The sequence below is a fragment of the Bombina bombina genome, chromosome 3 (assembly GCF_027579735.1).
Source record: "Bombina bombina isolate aBomBom1 chromosome 3, aBomBom1.pri, whole genome shotgun sequence".
Classification (NCBI taxonomy): Eukaryota; Metazoa; Chordata; class Amphibia; order Anura; family Bombinatoridae; genus Bombina; species Bombina bombina.
The window spans coordinates 526,744,310-526,769,609 of NC_069501.1; the positions used below are offsets into that span (position 1 = coordinate 526,744,310).

The 25,300-nt window shown below is 36.8% G+C and overlaps 1 protein-coding gene across 1 annotated transcript; it reads right to left on the reverse strand.

Annotated features, from left to right (window-relative positions):
• Positions 1–2,832: 2,832 nt before the first annotated feature.
• On the reverse strand, positions 2,833–4,653 carry LOC128651769 (putative nuclease HARBI1). Its single transcript, XM_053704755.1, has 4 exons — positions 4,270–4,653; positions 3,898–3,976; positions 3,019–3,320; positions 2,833–2,929 (listed from the first exon to the last, which is right to left on the reverse strand). The coding sequence occupies exons 1-4, from the start codon at positions 4,388–4,390 to the stop codon at positions 2,925–2,927; spliced, it is 507 nt and encodes a 168-aa protein (XP_053560730.1). The 5' UTR covers positions 4,391–4,653; the 3' UTR covers positions 2,833–2,924.
• Positions 4,654–25,300: the final 20,647 nt, after the last annotated feature.

A 25,300-nucleotide genomic window follows, 5' to 3' on the forward strand; every position in this document is an offset into this window, starting at 1 on the left:
CCAACGCAGCATTATCAGATGCATCCTCCAACGCAGCATTATCAGATGCATCCTCCAACGCAGCATTATCAGATGCATCCTCCAACGCAGCATTATCAGATGCATCCTCCACCACCACAGCATCGGCAGATGCCTCCTTCATCACCACAGCATCAGCAGATGCATCCTCCACCACCACAGCATCAGCAGATGCCTCCTTCATCACCACAGCATCAGCAGATGCATCCTCCATCACCACAGCATCAGCAGATGCATCCTCCATCACCACAGCATCAGCAGATGCATCCTCCATCACCACAGCATCAGCAGATGCATCCTCCACCGCAGCATATGTACTATATGCCACCTCAACAACACATTCAGCACCCTCCCATGGCACAACAAATGCCGCCACCACTACCACCACCACAACAATCACCACCACCCCCCACCGATGTCTGTCCTCAATTGGATATTGAGCCACCCACACAGTCCCCAAGACTGAGTGACGACAACCTCACACAGAGCCAGGAATATGTGCCGGAGACACCTATACAGCCACAAGTGCCCCCCATGGAATCCAATATCCCCGCGCAGTCCCAGCAGGATGCTCTACTGAGGCTCATTCACAGGGAGCTTAGACTTACTAGGCTCCAGCAGCAGCAGGATTTCAGGAGGCTACAGAGCCAGATGGACATACATAATGCTGCACTCGTCCGCCTGGCAGAGGCAGTGGAGAGGGTTGCAGATAGGCCGCAAACTCCCTCCTCACTCGCATCCTCCGTTATCTCCCTGCAGGACCCTGAATCACATCTTTTAGCCTCCCAGCCAGCTGGTGTGCGTCGCCCAAGACGCCACACTTCCATCCCAAGTACCTCTCCTCCAAAGGCCAAATCCCGCCGCAAGCATTAAGAAGTATTTTTCTTTTTAAATTCTTTCAAGATATATAATATCTAATTTTTTTATGAAGCACTTTCTTAAGTGTGATTTCCATCTCATAAATATGCATATATTTTTCTAATCAAAATTAGAAAATATATTTCAAAATTGTTTTAATAGCTGTTTATTTTCAAAAACATTAACAGCTTTATTCATTTTTATTTCACATGATGTCAATTAATATGCAGGTGTAAATTGTTGATAAATGTATGTGTCCTTTTATTGAGGATATTATGCCGTTTAAGAATACTTGGGGATACGTGTCTGAAATTTATACAGTATATGCTATCTAACATTGGTCAACGTGACATGTGTAAATGTTATGATTTATATTCCACAAGCATATGTTGTTTGCTCCTTCAGATGAAGCTAATAAGGCTTATACAGTTATAGAAGAGTTGAAAAGTAAATATTCCTTCCTGTTGATATGGCCAAATACCTTGCATTCATTATAGTCCTATGTGGAATGTAATATCTGAAATATATACCTATCATGACTAACGCACTCCTTTTTGTCAAGATTATTATTCAATATTTAGAATAATTAGATAAATGTATCTTTATGATATTTAAGCACTGGTGTATACACAACATATATGTGATTGCCATGATATAGAGGTGATTAATACATTTTAATTGACATCATATGAACAGACACAGACTCTCCCTGGGACCAATGCACAATGCACTTTTAAATTGTTTCAATAACTCCATGTTAAAGACAATACTTCATATCTCTTGAAGTATGTCATATTAAGCACTTATGTATTTTGGTTAATAGTCTAAATATTGCAAATGTATTATCTGCTTTAGCAGACATGACATTACATATATTTTATAAATATTAGTACTATGACACATTATAACTTTAATGTGTCATCGTTTTGTATTGAATAAATATGATTTTCACATTGAAAATTACATTTGAATGAGGGTAAATCTGTAATAATAAAACTCATCTTCATGATAAAAAGATTTTTTCCTTTGACTTATTTTTCTATATTATTTTCTATGAGGTAACCATGCCATTCAAGTGTGCAATCTCAGGGGATTGTATGTATTGATAATGTATCTTTATTTTAAGGATTATATTATATCTGGATTTGTCTCTTTGAAATGAGCATCTGATATATTTCTTAAAGGGATAGCCTATTAAAAATAAAACTCAGGAATTAGAGCATGCAGTATTTATATACTTAAATATGTAATCCTATAATCTATTTAACTTAATTATCATCTGTAATTTAATAAAACAGGAATGTTATCTTAGGAATCTACCCATTTTGAATCTGCACATGGGGAGCGCTTGATGATTGTTGTCTAAATGTAGGCAACAATCAGCAAGTGCACCACAGGTGATGAGCATTAAATGGAATGGCTCCTAAACTTAAATACATGATTGAAATAAGAAACATAAAAGGATTAAATTGATTATGAGTACATATGTAAGTTGATTGGAATTGAATGATTTATCTGGTTCATTAATGTTTTATTGTGAACACACTCTTCCTTTTTTTTTTTTTAAAGTGACATAAATTCCATTATTTTGCTAAAACATATATATTTAAAAGCAAATCTAATATATTTATATTCTTTATATTTCTTAATATTCTTAGTATCCTTTGATTATAGTTTTATTTAGGTAAGATCAGGAGCAGCATAGAACCTATGTTGGAGCTGTTTATTGTTGCCAACATACAGTATATATCCTGTCTGTCATTGGTTCACCCATGTACTCAATTTTATTAACCAGGAGTGCATAGCTGCTCTTTAAATAATTATACCAAGAGAACAAAGTCATATTTGGAATATAATTAAAATGATATTTTAGATAATTATGTTATACATAAATCATAAGATGAATGCATTGATTAGTACATAGCTGGAAATAAAGAAACATTCACCATGACTATATTTGAGTAAAGTATACATTTATTTAGGGAAAATGTGGTAAATATAGGGATGAGGAGAGAGGGAGGGGAGTGGTATTCCATTTCTGAGAATCTTCAATCTGTAAAACATTAAAAGAAACAAATGTGTATTATTAAAAAACATAATCATAAATAACTAAAAGGTCTCATTACAATACTATAAAAATACCTGAAAAGAATTCTTGAATAGTTGCAGATCTCTCCAAATGGGCATTGAGGGGTTGGGGATGATTAATTACATCAGGCTCAAAGATTTCACCTGGGGGCTGTGGTGTTGGAAGTAAGTCGTTCAACATCCCATGCTCCTGTGCCATGTTGTGTAGACAGCAACATGCCACTATGATTTTAATAGCTTTTTCCGGACTGAATTGGAGATCCCCCCCTGATCTGTCCAGGCAGCGAAAGCGCATTTTTAGAACACCAAACAGTCGTTCTATTATAGCACGTGTTCGGATATGTGCTTCATTATATCTGTATTAAAAGAACAAGAAATATGATTATAATATATAATGTGAAGACAAATCAAATACTAATGAGCTAACTACATTCCTGGTTTGATCTTATAAATCTTTAAACCATTTTATATATACATAAATATATTTATATTGAAGCAGAGAGATTTATAAATGCTTCACTGATAATAGATGATTTGTATTTTGACTGTCCCTTTAAAGGCACTCAGTACAACATTGTTATGTCTGTGATAGTGATATATACACACACACACAAGATAATCAAGCAACAAATGTATGTGCACAAACACAGATATATAGCTTAATAAAGGGGCAGGAGCCCCGAAACGTTGCTCAATAAAGGTGCTGTTGCTCCACATAGAGTGCTACCTGTGTGTTCTATTTCATTACATTTACTGGGACTTTGGAAAAGGAGGTCCTCCAGGTTTGCACCTACATTCACCCAAGAGTGATTTAAAGGGACATTCCTATGAAGTGTGTACTGGTCCTACTTTTCTACAGATTATAGTGAGCATTTTGCAAGGCACAATCAATATTTCTGACACACATGAGCAGAAAATAAATATATATTTTACCTTAATTCAGCAGGCCCAACAACCTGGTTCTCTTTCAATGGTGTCCAAATCCATTTTTTAAGAGGATATGCAGAATCTGCTAAAATATGAATGCATAGATATACAGTATATATATATATATATATAGATATAGATATAGATAGATAGATAAACACACATCTTTCCATAAAGCAATGTATGACATAAAATAATGTTATGCATATGTCTTACTATGACATAGTTAATATATATCTTTTAAATGATTAACAATTTATTTATTTAATCAATTTCACCCCCTTAGACACATACATAAAGGATTATAAAGCAATGAAACAATAAAATGTCAAAATATTGAACACATGAAGGCATCATAATATATACATAAACACTTACCGAGGAGATGTCCTTCAGGCATTTGATTTGTCTCAAACAATCTCCACACACCAGAATTCCTGAGGATGTAGGCATCATGGCTACTTCCTGGGAACCCTGCCACAACATTTAATATGCGCATGTTTGCATCACATATAATCTGCACATTTAAGGAGTGGAAGTGTTTCCTATTTCTAAATATTATCTCCCTGCGCACAGGGGGTCTTAGGGCAATATGAGTGCAGTCAATGGCCCCAAGGACATTGGGTATGCCACCTAAAAGAAAAAAGTCCCTCTTAACATCACGCCAACCTCTGGGTGATGTGGGGAAAAAAATAAATTTTCTGCAATTATCATAAAGTCCATCAATAACTTTTGAAAGATGCTTAGAAAGAGTGGACTTATGCACCCCAGTTACAATGCCCCCTGTCACCTGAAAGGATCCAGAAGCCAAAAAATGAAGTGACCCTAGTAGTTTGGTCATTCCAGGGACAGCCCTGCTTGAATAGCCCTGGCTTTCCAGCCTATCTTGCAACAGGGCATATAACTGATATATTTTCTCCCTGTTGAGCCTGAAACTTTCAAACACCTGCTGCTCATTCAGGGTTTCTATATCCAGCCTCACTCTGGGGATGTCAGGCCTACGCTGTCTAACTTCAGCATTGTCAGCTTCTCTCTCACCCTGCATTTTGAAATATCTGTTCTGAGGTTAGGCTAGGTGTGGTCTTTTTTTTATAGCTGTGTGTTGCTTGTTAACATATGTGAAACTGGTGATTGCAATGAATAACATGGGGGGGAGGGCTTATCTTCATCTCATCTAATCCTTAATTTAATGAACAGTTTGAAAGTATATACTTACTCATGACTTTTATTTTTGATATGAACTATAATTTCAACATATATGTAGTTACATATCGGAAATTCAAAGACACTGAATGTAATTATTATATTTTTCAATTTAAATATATCAGCCTTTATCATAACAGTTAAAAGTAATTATTAAAATTATATGATTTATATAGGTCAAATATATATATACAATTATCATACATATATACATGTAGGAGAAGATTATTATTAGATAAAATTATATTTCTATATGTAATTTTTTTGTGATTTTCAATTTCAATGAGAAACAGGCCTCAAAAAGCTCTTTTTTCCTCCTTTACACCTAGTTGAGCTGGGGGTAATATGTCTCAATGTATCGACAGCCTCCGACAGTGTATTAACGGTTAGCGCTTTCAATGGAAACCTGGTATAATTTATCGATTAACGGCTTATATTACTTTCTATGGGACGCGAAAATCTTTTCGGCAGCCGAAGTCCGGAAGCCGATATTAAGGTATAACGCGCCATTGGAAACAGTCGTTAAACGCTATTGCTTTCGACAGCATATTTAACGGTTTGCGAGTGCACGCAAACTGAATTACGACTCAATGGAAGCGAGGCCAATATGTTCTATTATTATACAAAAATCAGATGTTACAATGTTAGTGAAAAGCAACTCCTCTCGCTCCTATGTGGCGGTTCATCACTGATTAGAGACTATAATGTTTCAGGATATTCTTATAGCCTGGATGAAGTGTGGAAGATTGCTGAAGTAATCATAACAGAACTAAACTTCTACTGATAGTGGGAATCCAACTTTTTAGGCTAGGAATGGAAATGGCTCACTTTGAAGACTGAGAAGCAAAAAGGTCTTTTTAGAATAGGACAATCTTTAGACGTAAAAAATGTGTACATTACGAAAGTTACAACTTCAACATACACATTTTTGTTGCATTTTTAGTGAGACACTATATCCAACAAGTACTGAAGGCACAGAAAAATATTTGGGAACACTAATTATTGTTATCAACTGTACAACTATACAAGCAAGGGAATTTTAAGATTTTGAGAACTTACAGAATGCTAATAAATGAGCTTGATGATTATTTAGTAAAAAAAGGATGCTTAATAGATGATTTACACAAAGAAGATCAGGGAAACCATAGTAGCAGCAGAATCTTTAGAATATTTTATTACAAGGTTAAAGACTCATATTTTGCTTACACTTTTGTCTTTACTGCACTTTAAAAGCAAACACAAACCTTTTCAATAAACATTAATAAAAGAAAGAAAAAGAAAGATAAAAAGAAATAAAACAAAGGTTGACCAATCAGCAGAGTCCAACTGACCATATAATGACCAGTAATTAAGCAGCAAAACCTCAGTACTGTACATTGGTATGTTCTCTATTAGAGGCAAATCTTGTCCTGGAAAGTTTGAAGATTGATTGGAGTTTAAAGCAGTACAGTACTGATACAGCTTTATCCGTGAGTTGGCACAGCACCGCCATTTTCTAACAGACATCTTTAAATAGTAGAGAAGCAGAGGCCGCATCTTCATAAAGGGAAGTTTTACTTTTTGGTTCTTATGCAATGAGTACTTTTTCCTGTGTCTTAGATTAACACTTGTTTTCCTTTAAAGGGCCATGATACCCAGATGTTGAAACACTTGAATGTGATGCAGCATAGCTGTAAAAAGCTGACTAGAAAATATCACCTGAACATCTCTATGTAAAAAAGATATTTTACCTCATAATATCCTAAGTATTCACATCCCATTGTGAAGGACTTTAAGCAGCAATCTGTATATCTGTCCCGGGACAGACAAGGGAGTGAGCTTCGTGCACAAAAAGACAATGACCGAGATTACAAGTTGTGCGGTATAGCCGTAGTATACACACCGCAGAAAATGTGGCCTTAACGCTATTTCTATACCACCGGTATTACAAGTCACCCTAAAACTTTCTTTTGTTGTGCGGTATGGTGTGGTAAGCCGCATATCACACAAAAATAAAGTTTCGACTTGGCGTGCTCGTGCATATATTCCCCCATAGAGATCAATGAAGAAAAATTATAGGAAAAAAAACTAACACCTGTGATTTCCAAATGGCGATCACATTACATATTCCCCATTAAAGTCTACGGAGAAAGAGATTTTTGTAAAAATCTAACACCCTAACATAAGCACATAGTCTAATAACCCCTAAACTGCCATCCCCCCACATCACCAACACTAAATAAAGCTATTAACCTTGAAACCACCACCCCATCACCAAATACTAAATAAAGCTATTAACCTCTAAACCGCTATCCCCCATATCGCCAACACTAAATAAAGCTATTAACCTCTAAACCACTGTCCCCCCACATTGCAAACACTAAATAAAGCTATTAACCTCTAAACCGCTGTCCCCCGACATCGCAAACACAAACTAAAGCTATTAACCTCTAAACCGCTGTCCCCCACATCACCAACTCTAAATTAAACTATTAACCCCTAAACCTAACAACCCCTAAATTTAAATTAAAGTTACAATATAACTACCTTAAAATAAATAATCAATTACCTGTGAAATGGCAAAAAACTAAGCTTAAAATATAAATAAACCTTACATTACTATTTAAAAAAAAATTGATACCAAAAATAAAAAACCTAAATTACAAAACTCTTAACACTATGAAAAAAAACTAACTTTATAAAAAATAACAAATTCTAAAATCAAACAAAATAACAAAACCTAAAAGAGTTCTAAAAAAAAAAGGTTTATGGAAAAGGGTTATCAACCAAAAGCTTTAGAGGAATATTGGAAATATAAAAGAGAGCTGGATCAACTTGCCTTATTCAAGGAACGTTCAATGTCTACCAATAGTTTAAATTAACCACTTACAACAGTGGGTATAGAAAAATTAATCAAATAGTTACAATATTATTCAGTCATAATACAAATATACCATCACCAACACTAAATAAAGCTATTAACCTTGAACCCCCCCACATCCCCAACACTAAATAAAGCTATTAACCTCTAAACCACCACCCCCATCACCAAATACTAAATAAAGCTATTAACCTCTAAACCGCTATCCCCCCATATCGCCAACACTAAATAAAGCTATTAACCTCTAAACCGCTGTCCCCCCACATCGCAAACACTAAATAAAGCTATTAACCTCTAAACCGCTGTCCCCCGACATCGCAAACACAAACTAAAGCTATTAACCTCTAAACCGCTGTCCCCCCACATCACCAACTCTAAATTAAACTATTAACCCCTAAACCTAACAACCCCTAAATTTAAATTAAAGTTACAATATAACTACCATAAAATTAATAATCAATTACCTGTGAAATGGCAAAAAACTAAGCTTAAACTATAAATAAACCTTACATTACTATTTAAAAAAAATTGATACCAAAAATAAAAAACCTAAATTACAAAACTCTTAACACTATGAAAAAAACTAACTTTACAAAAAATAACAAATTCTAAAATTAAACAAAATAACAAAACCTAAAAGAGTTCTAAAAAAATGGTTTATGGAAAAGGGTTATCAACCAAAAGCATTAGAGGAATATTGGAAATATAAAAGAGAGCTGGATCAACCTGCCTTATTCAAGGAACGTTCAATTTCTTCCAATAGTTTAAATTTTCCACTTATCATAACCACTTACAACAGTGAGTATAGAAAAATTAATCAAATAGTTACATATTAATCAGAGTCATATTACAAATATACCATTGCCTTTTTCATTTTATTTTTCTCCTATATTACCTTTTTTCATTTTAGTGTATTTGTATCCTTATTATTTCTTCTTTTTTACTTTACTTTAGTTTCTCATGTATTTAATTATCCATTATATTGTTTTTAATAACCATTCCTTTATTTAGATTTGTTCCCTATTCATTTTGTCTCCTTTTTTTAAGTTTATTTTATTTTAATGTATTTATTTGTTTATTTTATTTGTTGTTTTTGTGCTTAATATATTAAAACAATTCTGTCTTTTTCTACTCATTTATCTTTGGTTCTAGCATCACTCTATTTACCTTTGTTGGTGTAAAGTATTACCTACTTGTTTGTTTTATATTAGATTTGTTCCTGCCTTGGTAATGTCCCTGTTTTCCTCCCATCTTCCTCCTGCTTCTCTTTCCCCAGAATGGCAGCATCCATGCCCCTTACATTACAAAACAGTGTTTTTTCTTGTCAAGCAATTACAACTCCTAAACAGTTATGTAGTTGCTCAGTATGATAATTTTAATTATCTTTTTAACTTGCCATTTGTTTTATTCAGTTCTCAGTATACTATTATTGGTTTAATTATCCATTTAATATTTATTATTATTATATCTTTTTCTCTGCCTTCTATTTGTACATAATGTAACAGGATATGTCTCACAATATTCCAGAACAATACACGATAAATACGTCTATGCAAAATCTTATTCACTCGTTTAAACAAATGCATTCTTTATCAGATGCTCCTAATACTAACCAAACTGAAATACGAAAAAGGGCTTCTTATAAGAGAAAACATATTTCTAAAAAAATTAATAAATTGCCTGTTAAGAAGTCATCTAAGGGAGTATTGAGTCTTTACCATTCAAAGAATACACACTGATTCAGATTTTAATAACACCAGTAATTTAGATTCTGATTAAAAAATAATAAGGTGCAAAATAAAACTAGACTTTGATTCTAAATCCGAGTCAACTGGCTACTTTAAACATTCTGATGACGAGTCCATTTCATCATGGCAAATCTTATATTCTCTTGAATTATCTAATTTATTAGAATTCATTGTTAACAAAAGTTTTAATGTTATAACGGCCCTGACCTTTACCTTAAGTCATGTCAAGACCTTGTTTTAGACATTCTAGGGCCAATTACAAAACTTTTCGAACATGTCTGAAGAAGCGATATTTAACCCCTTAACGACCGACGACGTATGCCATACGTCCTCAAAAAAAAAGCACTTAACGACCGAGGACGTATGGCATACGTCGTCGGTTTAACAGAGCACTGGAAGCGATCGAAATCGCTTCCAGCTGCTCTAACAGTATTGCAGGCTTGCCTTGATCACTCCCCCACGAGTGATCACTTCCGGGTTTCGCTCCACGTGGAGCCCGGCAGTGTTTCAGAGCATCGGAAGCGATCGGACACGCTTCCGATGCTCTGCTTGTGTGCTAAGTGCCTCGGTGGGTCGAGGCACTTAGTTAGTTGTAAAATAAAAGTAAAAAAATAAAAAAAAATAAAACGATTAAAATAAAAAAAAGCCCTAAATAGCCCCCCCCTCCCCCTTCACTAGGCATCCAAGATGGCGATGCCCAGTGCATCATGGGGCCTCTGGGGGTGTCCCTAGCCTGCATCATCATAGGGGCAAGCTAGGGTCACCCAATCTGAGCCTCCCACCCTAAAAAAAATAATAATAATAAAATACCCCATTTGTCTGATCATGTCAATATTTGTAAATATTGACTATGATCAGTGTGGATCTCCCTCCCTCTCCTCACTTGCCATTTTGTTGGAGAGAGAGAGAGACCTGTATTTAGCAGAGAGAGAGATTTATTTCTTTTATTTGTTAAAAAATATAGAACCAAAGGCTCTTTTCAGAGCCATTAACCCCTAGCTTGCCAGTGATCACTATAAATCACTGGCAGTAGCATAGGTGCACTTTTTTTTGCTGCATTTTGCTGTCTGTGCATTTTTTTAGGGGTTAATTTTGTTGTTGTAATTTTTTAAAAACCCAAAGGCTCTTTTCAGAAACATTTAGTTAATTTAATTTTCAGAGCCATTAACCCCTAGCTTGCCAGTGATCACTATATATCACTGGCAGTAGCATAGGTGCACTTTTTTTTGCTGCATTTTGCTGTCTGTGCATTTTTTTAGGGGTTAATTTTGTTGTTGTAATTTTTTAAAAACCCAAAGGCTCTTTTCAGAAACATTTAGTTAATTTAATTTAATTTTCAGAGCCATTAACCCCTAGCTTGCCAGTGATCGCTATAAATCACTGGCAGCTGCATAGCTGTACTTTTTTGCTGTCTGTGCATTTTTTTAGGGGTTAATTTTGTTGTTGTAATTTTTTAAAAACCCAAAGGCTCTTTTCAGAAACATTTAGTTAATTTAATTTAATTTTCAGAGCCATTAACCCCTAGCTTGCCAGTGATCGCTATAAATCACTGGCAGTAGCATAGCTGTACTTTTTTGCTAGTTAATTTAGTTAATTAATTTAGTTAATTTAATTTAATTTTCAGAGCCATTAACCCCTAGCTTGCCAGTGATCGCTATAAATCACTGGCAGTTGCATAGCTGTACTTTTTTGCTGTCTGTGCATTTTTTTAGGGGTTAATTTTGTTGTTGTAATTTTTTAAAAACCCAAAGGCTCTTTTCAGAAACATTTAGTTAATTTAATTTAATTTTCAGAGCCATTAACCCCTAGCTTGCCAGTGATCGCTATAAATAACTGGCAGTAGCATAGCTGTACTTTTTTGCTAGTTAATTTAGTTAATTAATTTAGTTAATTTAATTTTTTTTAGTAATTGTTTTCTGTGACAGATACAAAAATGTCACAGAAAAGATATAGTGCTGAGGAGGCGTATGCCATCCTTGCGTCAGAGTCAGATGCCTCTATTTCTGACTCAGACCCCAATTTTGACCCTGCCATGTGCTCAGATACATCACTAGATGCAGTCTCAACTGATAGTGATGTATCTGTGGCTGCTAGCCCCCCTGCCAGCCCCCCTGCTACCCCCCCTGCCAGCCCCCCTGCTAGCCCCCCTGCCAGAAGGAGGCGTGTTGCTGCCATTGCTGCTGAAGAGTGGGTAACGCCTCATCTCCAGAGGCCAGATATCCCACCCTTCACAGCAAATGCTGGCATAAATATAGATGTGGCAGGTTTTAGCCCCCAGCAGTTTCTGGAAGTGTTTCTGGGCGATGATATATTGGGGAACATTGTCGCCCAAAGTAATTTATATGCCCATCAGTTCCGTGCTGCAAAGCCTGGAACATATTTGGCAAAGCAGCAATGGGCCCCCATCAATGTGCCAGAATTCAAAAAATTCTGGGCATTGACTATGCTGATGGGCATCATAAAGAAACCCTCCATTCGCTCCTACTGGAGTACTAGCCCCATCTGCTCTACCCCCATTTTCTCCCAGACTATGTCGAGGAAGAGGTATGAAATGATTCTGCATTTCATGCACTTCAGCGACAACAGCCTGTGCCCCCCTAGGGAGCATCCCCAATTTGACAGGCTGTATAAAATCCGCCCCCTGATAACCCACTTTTCTGCCAGGTTTGCAGAGGCTTATACACCTGGAAGGAATATATGCGTTGATGAATCCCTAATGAAGTATAAGGGAAGGCTGGGATTCAAGCAGTATATTCCTTCCAAACGCTCCAGATATGGGGTAAAGGTGTATAAGCTCTGTGACAGCGAGCCTGGGTATACTCAGGCCTTCCGGGTGTATGAGGGAAAGGATAGCCACCTTGACCCTCCAGGTTGCCCAGAACATATGGGAACCACTGGCAAGATTGTCTGGGACCTGATATTACCCCTAATGAACAAAGGGTATCACTTGTACTTAGACAATTTTTATACAAGTGTCCTTTTGTTCAAGCTGCTGTATTGCTTTGATACAGTAGCTTGCGGTACAATTAAAAAGAACCGCGCAGGTTTCCCAGGACAGCTTGTACGCACCCGGCTACGAAGGGGGGAGACCTCAGCTCTGCGCCAAGAGGAGCTGTTGGCACTGAAGTACAGAGACAAGAAGGATGTATACCTTCTTACCACCATCCACACAGAGAGGACGGTGGCGGTTTCTGTACGTGGCAGAGCTGAGATCATAAGGAAGCCAGTGTGCATCAAGTCTTATAACCGGCATATGGGTGGGGTTGATCTGGCTGATCAGCTGCTGCAGCCCTACCTAATTATGCGGAAGACAAGGGCCTGGTACAAAAAGGTTGCAATTTACCTAATGCAGATTGCAACCCACAACGCTTTTTTGTTGTTCAAAAAAGCAAACCCCAGAGTTAAAAAGACTTTTTTACAGTTTCAGCTCCAGATTATTACGCGGATTTTGTACCATGATGCACCTGCTCCCCGGGCGGTGATGGGAGAGAGCAGAGTTGGGGCTACCCATTTTATTTTTAAAATCCCCCCTACTGCCACAAAGCAGAAACCACAAAAAAAATGCAGAGTCTGTACCAAGAGGGGGAAGAGAAGGGACACCATATATTACTGTCCTGATTGCCCTGGACAGCCTGCACTCTGCATTGGGGACTGCTTCAAGCGGTACCATACAATGGTCAATTTTTAAAAAAATAAATACATTTGCTGTTACATATATATATATATATATTTTTGGTTATGTTTACAGTTAGATGTTTTTTTGTTTTTTTTTACTTTTACTGTGCCAGATTTTTACATTTCACTACTCTATTTTTTTTCTAAAATTGGGCCTGTTTTTTTTTTAACCAAAACCCCTGTCAAACCTATGCATGGGGGACATAGGTGTTCTCAGGGTGCCTTGCAGAAAACAACCTGAAGTATGTTTTTGTAATAACTTACAACAGTCTCTCCTAAATTATAGTCAAAAAGCAGTGTGTCTGTAAAAATGAAAATTGAAAAATTACCACCATACACTTTCTCCAATTTTTTGGGCTAAAACGGTTGCTTCAAAGGCATCAAAGCACACCATATACAATACCTTGGGGTGTCAACATTTAAAAAATATACACTTTGAATGCAATAAATAAAAGTGGGGTATGCGATAGGCCCCAAACTAAATATAGGCCTATCAGAAGAAATACTCTCATTTTTAATAACTAAAATCACAAGTCATAAAATTGTAACATAACCTTCCCAAAATCCTGGCAAACCTATGCATGGGGGGCATAGGTGTACTCAGGGTGCCTTGCAGAAAACAACCTGAAGTATTATTTTGCAATAACTTACAACAATCTCTCCTAAATCATAGTCAAAAAGCAATGTGTCTGTAAAAATGAAAATTGAAAAATTACCACCATATACTTTCTCCAATTTTTTGGGCTAAAACGGTTGCTTCAAAGGCATAAAAGCACACCATATACAATACCTTGGGTGTCAACATTTAAAAAATATACACTTTGAATGCAATAAATAAAAGTGGGGTATGTGATAGGCCCCAAACTAAAGATAGGCCTATCAGAAGAAATACTCTCATTTTTAATAACTAAAATCATGTAACATAACCTTCCCAAAATCCTGGCAAACCTATGCATGGGGGGCATAGGTGTACTCAGGGTGCCTTGCAGAAAACAACCTGAAGTATTCTTTTGCAATAACTTACAACAGTCTCTACTAAATCATAGTAAAAAAGCAATGTGTCTGTAACAATGAAAATTGAAAAATTACCACCATATACTTTCTCCAATTTTTTGGGCTAAAACGGTTGCATCAAAGTTATCAAACCACTCCATGTATAATACCTTGGGGGGTCAACTTTTTAAATATAATCACATTTATGGAAAACAAATAAATTGGGGTATGTTAAAAGACCCCCAAAAAAGACGATAGGCAAAGAAAATATGTTAAATGTGAAAAAAAATCACAAACACATGTCAGACATTTGGCATTGCACCGCCCAAACAAGCCACCAAACCTATGCATAGGTGGTATCACTGAACTCAGGAGATGTTGGTGACCACATATTGGTGTCTTCTTTGGTAGTAACACATAACAGGAGCTGTGAATCCATGTCTAAAGTACAATGTATGTGAAAAATAACACAAAGAAATGAATGCCCAATAGTTTGACAAAGACTAGTGGTTGAATTAGTGTATGGAAAGTGTTAAAACACCTGCATTTGAAATACCCTAGGATGTCTACTTTTCAAAAATATATGGTTTTATGGGGGTAAATTACATTGGCCGGCTTCAGAAATGTCTTAAATAGAACATGGGTGCATGGGATGTGAAAATGGGAAGTGTAAAAAATGGAATGCGCTTCCTAAAAATAAGGCCTTCTAGCCCCCAGAGAACCCAACACACCTATACATGGGTGGTATCACTGTACTCAGGAGATGTTGTTGAACACATATTGAGGTGTTTTTTGGCAGTAACACATAACAGGAACTGAGAATCCATGCCTAAAGTACAATGTGTGTGAAAAATAACACAAAAAAATGACTACCCAAAAGTTTGACAAAGACTGGTGGTTAAATAAGTTCATGGAAAGTGTGAAAATACCAGCATTTCAAATACCCTAGGGGGTCTACTTCTCAAAAATATATGGTTTTATGGGGGTAAATTTCATTGACCGGCTTCAGAAATGTCCCAAATAGGACATGGGTGCATGATGACCGATGTGAAAATTCCAAGTTGAAAAACTGGAATGCGCTTCCTAAAAATAAGACCTTCTAGCCCCCAGAGAACCCAACACACCTATACATGGGTGGTATCACTGTACTCAGGAGATGTTGTTGAACACATATTGAGGTGTTTTTTGGCAGTAACACATAACAGGAACTGAGAATCCATGCCTAAAGTACAATGTGTGTGAAAAATAACACAAAAAAATGACTACCCAAAAGTTTGACAAAGACTGGTGGTTAAATAAGTTCATGGAAAGTGTGAAAATACCAGCATTTCAAATACCCTAGGGGGTCTACTTCTCAAAAATATATGGTTTTATGGGGGTAAATTTCATTGACCGGCTTCAGAAATGTCCCAAATAGGACATGGGTGCATGATGACCGATGTGAAAATTCCAAGTTGAAAAACTGGAATGCGCTTCCTAAAAATAAGGCCTTCTAGCCCCCAGAGAACCCAACACACCTATACATGGGTGGTATCACTGTACTCAGGAGATGTTGTTGAACACATATTGAGGTGTTTTTTTGGCAGTAACACATAACAGGAACTGAGAATCCATGCCTAAAGTACAATGTGTGTGAAAAATAACACAAAAAAATGACTACCCAAAAGTTTGACAAAGACTGGTGGTTAAATAAGTTCATGGAAAGTGTGAAAATACCAGCATTTCAAATACCCTAGGGGGTCTACTTCTCAAAAATATATGGTTTTATGGGGGTAAATTTCATTGACCGGCTTCAGAAATGTCCCAAATAGGACATGGGTGCATGATGACCGATGTGAAAATTCCAAGTTGAAAAACTGGAATGCGCTTCCTAAAAATAAGGCCTTCTAGCCCCCAGAGAACCCAACACACCTATACATGGGTGGTATCACTGTACTCAGGAGATGTTGTTGAACACATATTGAGGTGTTTTTTGGCAGTAACACATAACAGGAACTGAGAATCCATGCCTAAAGTACAATGTGTGTGAAAAATAACACAAAAAAATGACTACCCAAAAGTTTGACAAAGACTGGTGGTTAAATAAGTTCATGGAAAGTGTGAAAATACCAGCATTTCAAATACCCTAGGGGGTCTACTTCTCAAAAATATATGGTTTTATGGGGGTAAATTTCATTGACCGGCTTCAGAAATGTCCCAAATAGGACATGGGTGCATGATGACCGATGTGAAAATTCCAAGTTGAAAAACTGGAATGCGCTTCCTAAAAATAAGGCCTTCTAGCCCCCAGAGAACCCAACACACCTATACATGGGTGGTATCACTGTACTCAGGAGATGTTGTTGAACACATATTGAGGTGTTTTTTGGCAGTAACACATAACAGGAACTGAGAATCCATGCCTAAAGTACAATGTGTGTGAAAAATAACACAAAAAAATGACTACCCAAAAGTTTGACAAAGACTGGTGGTTAAATAAGTTCATGGAAAGTGTGAAAATACCAGCATTTCAAATACCCTAGGGGGTCTACTTCTCAAAAATATATGGTTTTATGGGGGTAAATTTCATTGACCGGCTTCAGAAATGTCCCAAATAGGACATGGGTGCATGATGACCGATGTGAAAATTCCAAGTTGAAAAACTGGAATGCGCTTCCTAAAAATAAGGCCTTCTAGCCCCCAGAGAACCCAACACACCTATACATGGGTGGTATCACTGTACTCAGGAGATGTTGTTGAACACATATTGAGGTGTTTTTTGGCAGTAACACATAACAGGAACTGAGAATCCATGCCTAAAGTACAATGTGTGTGAAAAATAACACAAAAAAATGACTACCCAAAAGTTTGACAAAGACTGGTGGTTAAATAAGTTCATGGAAAGTGTGAAAATACCAGCATTTCAAATACTCTAGGGGGTCTACTTCTCAAAAATATATGGTTTTATGGGGGTAAATTTCATTGACCGGCTTCAGAAATGTCCCAAATAGGACATGGGTGCATGATGACCGATGTGAAAATTCCAAGTTGAAAAACTGGAATGCGCTTCCTAAAAATAAGGCCTTCTAGCCCCCAGAGAACCCAACACACCTATACATGGGTGGTATCACTGTACTCAGGAGATGTTGTTGAACACATATTGAGGTGTTTTTTGGCAGTAACACATAACAGGAACTGAGAATCCATGCCTAAAGTACAATGTGTGTGAAAAATAACACAAAAAAATGACTACCCAAAAGTTTGACAAAGACTGGTGGTTGAATTAGTGCATGGAAAGTGTTAAAATACCAGCATTTGAAATACCCTAGGGTGTCTACTTTTCAAAAATATATGGTTTGATGGGGGTAAATTCCATTGGCCAGCTTCAGAAATGTCCCAAATAGGACATGGGTGCATGATGACCGATGTGAAAATTCCAAGTTGAAAAACTGGAATGCGCTTCCTAAAATTAAGGCCTTTTAGCCCCCAGAGAACCCGACACACCTATACATGGGTGGTATCACTGTACTCAGGAGATGTTGTTGAACACATATTGAGGTGTTTTTTGGCAGTAACACATAACAGGAACTGAGAATCCATGCCTAAAGTACAATGTGTGTGAAAAATAACACAAAATAATGACTACCCAAAAGTTTGACAAAGACTGGTGGTTGAATTAGTGCATGGAAAGTGTTAAAATACAAGCATTTGAAATACCCTAGGGTGTCTACTTTTCAAAAATATATGGTTTGATGGGGGTAAATTCCATTGACCAGCTTCAGAAATGTCCCAAATAGGACATGGGTGCATGATGACCGATGTGAAAATTCCAAGTTGAAAAACTGGAATGCGCTTCCTAAAATTAAGGCCTTTTAGCCCCCAGAGAACCCGACACACCTATACATGGGTGGTATCAATGTACTCAGGAGATGTTGTTGAACACATATTGAGGTGTTTTTTGGCAGTAACACATAACAGGAACTGAGAATCCATGCCTAAAGTACAATGTATGTGAAAAATAACACAAAATAATGACTACCCAAAAGTTTGACAAAGACTGGTGGTTGAATTAGTGTATGGAAAGTGTTAAAATACAAGCATTTGAAATACCCTAGGGTGTCTACTTTTCAAAAATATATGGTTTGATGGGGGTAAATTCCATTGACCAGCTTCAGAAATGTCCCAAATAGGACATGGGTGCATGATGACCGATGTGAAAATTCCAAGTTGAAAAACTGGAATGCGCTCCCTAAAAATAAGAGCTTTTAGCCCCCTGAGAACCCGACACACCTATACATGGGTGGTATCACTGTACCTAGGAGATGCTGCTGAAGACATATGAGGGTGTTATTTGGCAGTAACCCTTAATATTATCAGTAAATGTATTCTTAAATTGCTATTTTGTCAAAAAATCAAATTATTTTTTTCCCCCCCCCAAACTTTGGCATAGATTGGTGGTAAAATGGTTGCATGAAAAAAGTCAAAATACCCCAAGTTTAATACCTTAGGTTGTCTTCTTTTAAAAAATATATACATTTGAAGGGTTATTCAGGGATTCATGACAGATATTGGTGTTACAATGTAACTATCGCCAATTTTGAAAAAACATGGTTTTGAAATAGCAAAGTGCTACTTGTACTTATTGCCCTATAACTTGCAAAAAAAGCAAAGAACATGTAAACATTGGGTATTTATAAACTCAGGACAAAATTTAGAAACTGTTTAGCATTGGTATTTTATGGTGGTTGTAGATGTGTAAGAGATTTTGGGGCTCAAAGTTAGAAAAAGTGCATTTTTTTTCATTTTTTCCTCATATTTTATATTTTTTTTTTATAGTAAGTTATAAGATATGATGAAAATAATCATATCTTTAGAAAGTCCATTTAATGGCGAGAAAAACAGTATATAATATGTGTGGGTACAGTAAATGAGTAAGAGGAAAATTACAGTTAAACACAAACATCGCAGAAATGCAAAAATAGCCTTGGTCCCAGATGGTCAACAAATTGAAAAGTGGTCTGGTCACTAAGGGGTTAATAAAGTTACTTTATATTATTATTATTTTTTTATTTATAAAATATTTTACCAGGAAGGATACATTGAGATTTATCTCATTTTCAAGTATGTCCTGGGTCCACAAAACATTGCATTGATACCATAGGGTACAATAAAATACAAAAACAAAAACAATATAAATACATAATATATACAAAATTTAACATAGAACAGGTAGGAAATATTTAATTAACCATGGCAGGTGCATTCTGTTTTGAGATATGTTGAGAGGGATCTCTTAAAGGATTTTAGGCTTGGGGAAGGTTTGAAAGTGTGTGGGAGGTCGTTCCATAATTGTGGTGCTCTGTATGAAAAGGAGGATTGAGCCAAACTAAATAAAGTGCTGTTACTAGATCGGAGGTTATAGGAGGTTGGAAAAGCCGGGGAGAGCATTCTGATCAGGTAGGGTGGGAGCTTCCCAGAAAAGCTCTTAAACAAAAGGCTGGAAAGATGGAGGGTGCCTCTGGATTCCAGCGACAGCCAGTTTAGTTCTTTTAGCATGTCACAATGATCGGTCTTGTACTGACATTGTAGTACAAAGCGGCAGAACAAGTTATACAATGTATTAAGTTTATTAAGGTGAGTTTGCGCTGCAGGTTCATATACTACATTCCCATAATCAATGATTGTCATCAGCATTTGCTGTACAATCTTTTCCTTTACTGTAGGGCTTAGGCAGGATTTGTTTCTGTACAGGGCACCTAGTTTTGGATAAAGTTTAGATGCAAGTTTTTCTATGTGGAGGCCAAAAAGATAGATTGGGGTCTAAAAACATACCCAAGTATTTGAAAGAGTGGACTGCGGTCAGTGTGCAATTTGATTTTGTTTTGATGTGTAGATGGGAATTCTGTAGTTTGTGTAATTTAGGTACCATTCCAAAGCTCATTGTGACAGTTTTGTCAGTATTTAGGAAGAGTTTGTTTTTTGAGATACACTTTTCTACCTCTGTGAACTGGTCTTAGAGCATTGCCTCAAGCTGCGGTAGATTGGATTTGCTTGCATAGATTACTGTGTCATCTGCGTACATGTGTATAGTTGAGGATTTGAAGACATTTGGCAGATCATTCATAAATAATGTGAATAGTAGGTTACGGAGAATGGATCCTTGGGGAACATCACATGTGACTGGGAGAGGGAGGGAGTCACTGTCAGAAATGGAGACATATTGTTATTGATCCGATACATATGATCGAAACCAGGTTAGTGGATGATCCCCAATACCTGAGTTTTTTAGTTTGAGCAGTAGTATGTTGTGGTTTACTGTGTCAAAGGCCTTTGCAAAATCAAGGAAAATAGCTCAAGTTAGGTCTCCTTGTTCCATGCCAGTTTGGATGGCTTTGGAAACTTTTAGGAGAGCAGTTGTAGTGGAGTGGTTTGGGCGAAAACCTGATTGATCAGGGGTCAGATAGTTAGATTGTTGGTAATACTCACATAGTTGCATATGGACACATTTTTCTAAGATTTTTGACAATACTGGGAGCAATGATATTGGGTGATAGTTAGAAACCAAGGTAATCTCACCACTTTTATGGACAGGCACTACTCTTGCAGTCTAATGATCCTTTGATCATTAGACAAAGGGTACATAGATTTATTTATATGTCATGAGATGCCAATACATCTATTGCAACCCAAAGAAGAACTGTCCTCAGATGTATATAACCTAAATTAGTGGACTTTGCTCTCCACAGTAATGGGCCTCTCAGCTGATGATCTCCTCTTTGGTGATTTTGGCCACATAGAACTTAGCAATTATGTTAACTCTTTCAAATCTTTGAATAAATAGGTCTCAAAGTCAGCCTCCCACTTACACAAACCCTATGCGTTCTCATTTCTTCCCAACATGCTCCAGAACTTTCACAGGTAATTCTTTTTCAAAGAATATGAGGCAGGATATCCCTACATGGAAAATTACAGCAGATCCTTGGGTACTTCAAACAGTCTCAGACCTACGTTTAGAATGTACTTATTCACCATTTCAGCTGTTTCAACCCAATACCATATCATTTTCTCAAGAACACTCTCAGCTTTTAGACTTAGAAATAGCAAAAATGTTCTCTAAACAAGCTATAGAATCATGTTTTTAGTAAAGACAAAAAAAGACAAATGTCATCCAGTAATAAATGTAAGAGTTCTGAATGCCTTTATCACAGGCATGTGAGCCTAAAAGCCCAACTGCTTGCAGATCACCTTCACAAGAGCTGACTACAACAGTGCGACTCTAGGCAGGGCCCTCTACCCATTTGATCCCTATAATTACTACCTTGTATACCGCCTATGTTTATAGCTGTCAAGGACCTGTGTCTGATGTAAATTATGTATATCACAACTGCAGAGTTTTTTTTTATTTATATAGAGGATGTTTACCAAACAGTGTAAGGTTGTTTGAGCATGTGACAGAAGGAACCTGGAACTTTGGCAAAAGTTAATTATAATTATTTTGAGGGATTCCAGCAATTACCAACAATGAGCAGGCAGACTGGAGTTGACAACCCCTATTACCCCTATTGTGAATAGCAATCTCTCTGCTGAGGAAGCAAGTAATTGAGCTGCGCTGCTTTGACTGTGGAACAGCTGATCTGTGACTTGCGATCTCAGAAGCAAACAGCTGGCGTTGCGTTGAGGCTGCTGAGCGTGTCTCTCGCTGAACGGAGGTGGAGCCGTAACTGAACTGCTGCAGGTTGAGAGCAATTGTCAGAAGAGGAAAGCTGAGTTAACTTCCAGGCTCTGGCAAGAGCGGGTCTTTGTTAGAGCTGCTTGTGTGCGGTGCTCAGGAGTCGGTAAGTTCCGGTTCGTTGTGCTGTTTGAAGGTGAGCTGTTACCTAAGCGTAGGAAGGTACACGCTGCAGATCAGCTGTAAGGAGCTGTGAAGTGATCGGTGTGAGATGCGGGAGACAGGCTTATTTCCTCTCTGAGAGTGTAGAGGAGATTTAGGCAAAGACTTTGATATTAGTTTACACCTTAAGGGGGAAAAAGGTTTGTTAGGCTTGTATCCATTACAAACTTGGAGCGTGCAGTATACGTCCTAGATTAGAATACTAAAGCAGTGTGGAAAGGGGCATGTCCAGGTTATATAGGCTTGGTTCTCAGGTAGTTGAAAATTTAAAGAGACAGTATGGAATAAACTGAGCATATGCACAACATGGCATTCATAGACGGTGCTCAGCAATATTCATGACAATAGCGCTGCGGAATCTGTTGGCATTCTATAAATAACCGATAATAATAATAATCACATACAATATTCTAGATGGCGACTGGCTAGTTACTTTAGACATCTACAACACCTACCTCACTATTCACATACAAAAGTTGGACAGAAAAGTTCTCAAATTTCTTTGGCGATACTTGCCTACTTTTTGAGCCTTCCTCAGCTCCCTAGACATTTCGAAAAATTCTCAAGCAAGTTTTTGTCTGGCTTTGTTTGCAAGGGATTTGACTACTCATATATTTATATGACATCCTCATAATGCACCAGTCTCCTTGTATTCTGCAGAGCCACTTGGACTTGACTATTTTCTTAGTAAAAAACTTAGGTTTTATAATAAACAATGAAAAATCTGTATTAGTACCTTCCCAAAGCCTTACATTTCTTGGTTTCCAAAAAGATCCTCATTCTTCTCCTCTCAGTTTGCCTACAGAAAAAGTTAGGAAAATCAAAAAAGAAATCATCTTCTAAAGAAACAGAATTTTCAGAATTATAGGTTTACTCTCTTCCTTGATTCAATCCTTTTAAATGCTCCTTTATTCACATAAAATAAAATTAAAATCAGAAGCAAAACAGGAACTCCTTTTGTGGCTATACAATATTGAGTCCTAGAATAGAGTGCAGATTCTGTAGATGGCTGTTACCTACTCATGAAAGGCAAGACAGAAAGAAAAGAATAAGATATCATAAACCACGTTACCTTACTACCATATAAGCCTGCTATGGTGGCTGGTACCAATGCCTGTGGGATGTTGGAATGGGGGGGGGGGGAGTTATCTGGGAATTGTTATTTTATTGGAGAGTACTTTTTTTTTTTTTTTTTTTTTTTAAATAATTTTTTTATTGAGGTTATGCAACGATACAAAAGAAGGTACATCAAACATTGATATGGTTGAGGTAGTAAATACGTTTCAGTCAGTTGTGAATAAACATTTTTGATCATAAAAAAGAAAAACAGTAAGAATCATATACAACAGAAATTGCAACAATGTTTGACATCAAATAAGTTTCTCAAACCTCAAGTTTTTTGTATATATTCGTAAAACTGGCTGACTAATGAGAAGGTCTCTCATGGACCCATTGGCTGTGTTAAAGTGAAATAATCTATAAGATAGTCAGATCTGCGGTCACTATTGGGCCTAGGGATAGCTCATGTAACAATATTATGGGTGAGGGAGGAATTTCAGCGGGTAAGCACCGCTCATCAAATAGGGGGGAGTATGGAGGGGCGGAGCCATATATAAAAGTTACTAAGGTTTCTATGGGGCTGGTATAGGGCATAAAATCGGTAATAATGCTATGGTATTAAAGAGCTTAAAGTCTGCTGGGGTTGGTTATCATCTTGAATATCCTGGATAAAAGTGTATTAACTGAGCGAAATAAAGAGAACATTAATAGAACGAGACCTACACAAAAGGATGCAGACGTGCACTAATCCATAATAGTAGTAGTCGCAAGACATATAGGTAATAGGGGTCAATCAGATCGCTGTTAGGCCAGAACATATATGAATTGGAGCTATATAAGCGCTGTGGGTGACTCAGCTATCTCTAGGAGCTGATATAGCAGGTACAGACGTGACCCTTAAGATGGGAGGTAAAACAAAGCAACGGCTTATAAGATACTTTTTGGGATAAGTTGACGCAACTAAATATTAACTACACCAGCTAATGTGCTGAATAAATAAGGAGGGACATATCCTGTTCTGACTGCATATCTAGGGGGTGGGGGTGAATTCCAATGTAGCAGTGAGTACTGTCTAAAAAGTATATGGGTGATATGAAACACAATTGGGTCAGCATAATAATTTGCTAAAATCTTTGCATAAAGATATGACTACCATAAAATATTGTAGGGGATAGGCATAATATCAGAATAATATATCAGTAAATGGTAGCTTAGCCGTTTAGAGACCTGAAAGCTAATAAGACAACTCTTATACCAGTAAATAAGTACAACCCTGCATCAGAGCCTAATGAAGATTAATATAAGTTTACCTAGATTATATCTTGAAAAGAATAAATTCGCTAGGCATTGATTTAAGTTAACACGACCAGTAATTCTATACTTAGAAGTTTTCTTTTTTTTTTTTTTTGTTTATTTAGAAACCTCTTTAGGTTATTATCAGTCATAATAAAATATGGCGCTTGAGATATGCTGGGTTACGCTTAATAAAGCTAGTAAGGGGGATTACCATTATACGACTTTAGGATCAGTATATCCAATCAAAATATATAATGGAAGTGGATCCAAAAAAGAAATCTATAAACAACATTAGTAAAAAAGCTTGCTCGAGATAGACAACAATGTAGGATGGTTGTCTACATTGAGATTGCCATTACCTAATATTTTTAAGCAGCTACCTGCACATTCCCAATACACAAATTGTGTCTGCGACCGGATTCTTAATATGTGTACCTCAAGCGTGAGACAAGACATTGTAATTTACATAGTAACATAGACATCATTTGATAAAATGAGCAATGAAAAATGAAAAATGAAAATGCAGGTGAGTTTAGTAAATAATATAGAATAGCCCTATTGGGTATAGTTCCTCTAACACAATTAGGGACTGAGGTGTAACTAAATAACTATGCCTGTGTATAAAACAAGACCTAGGTTGATATATAAATGCTATACAAAAAGAAAAATAAAAAATAAAGAAAAATGAGTTAGTGCAAGACTAAA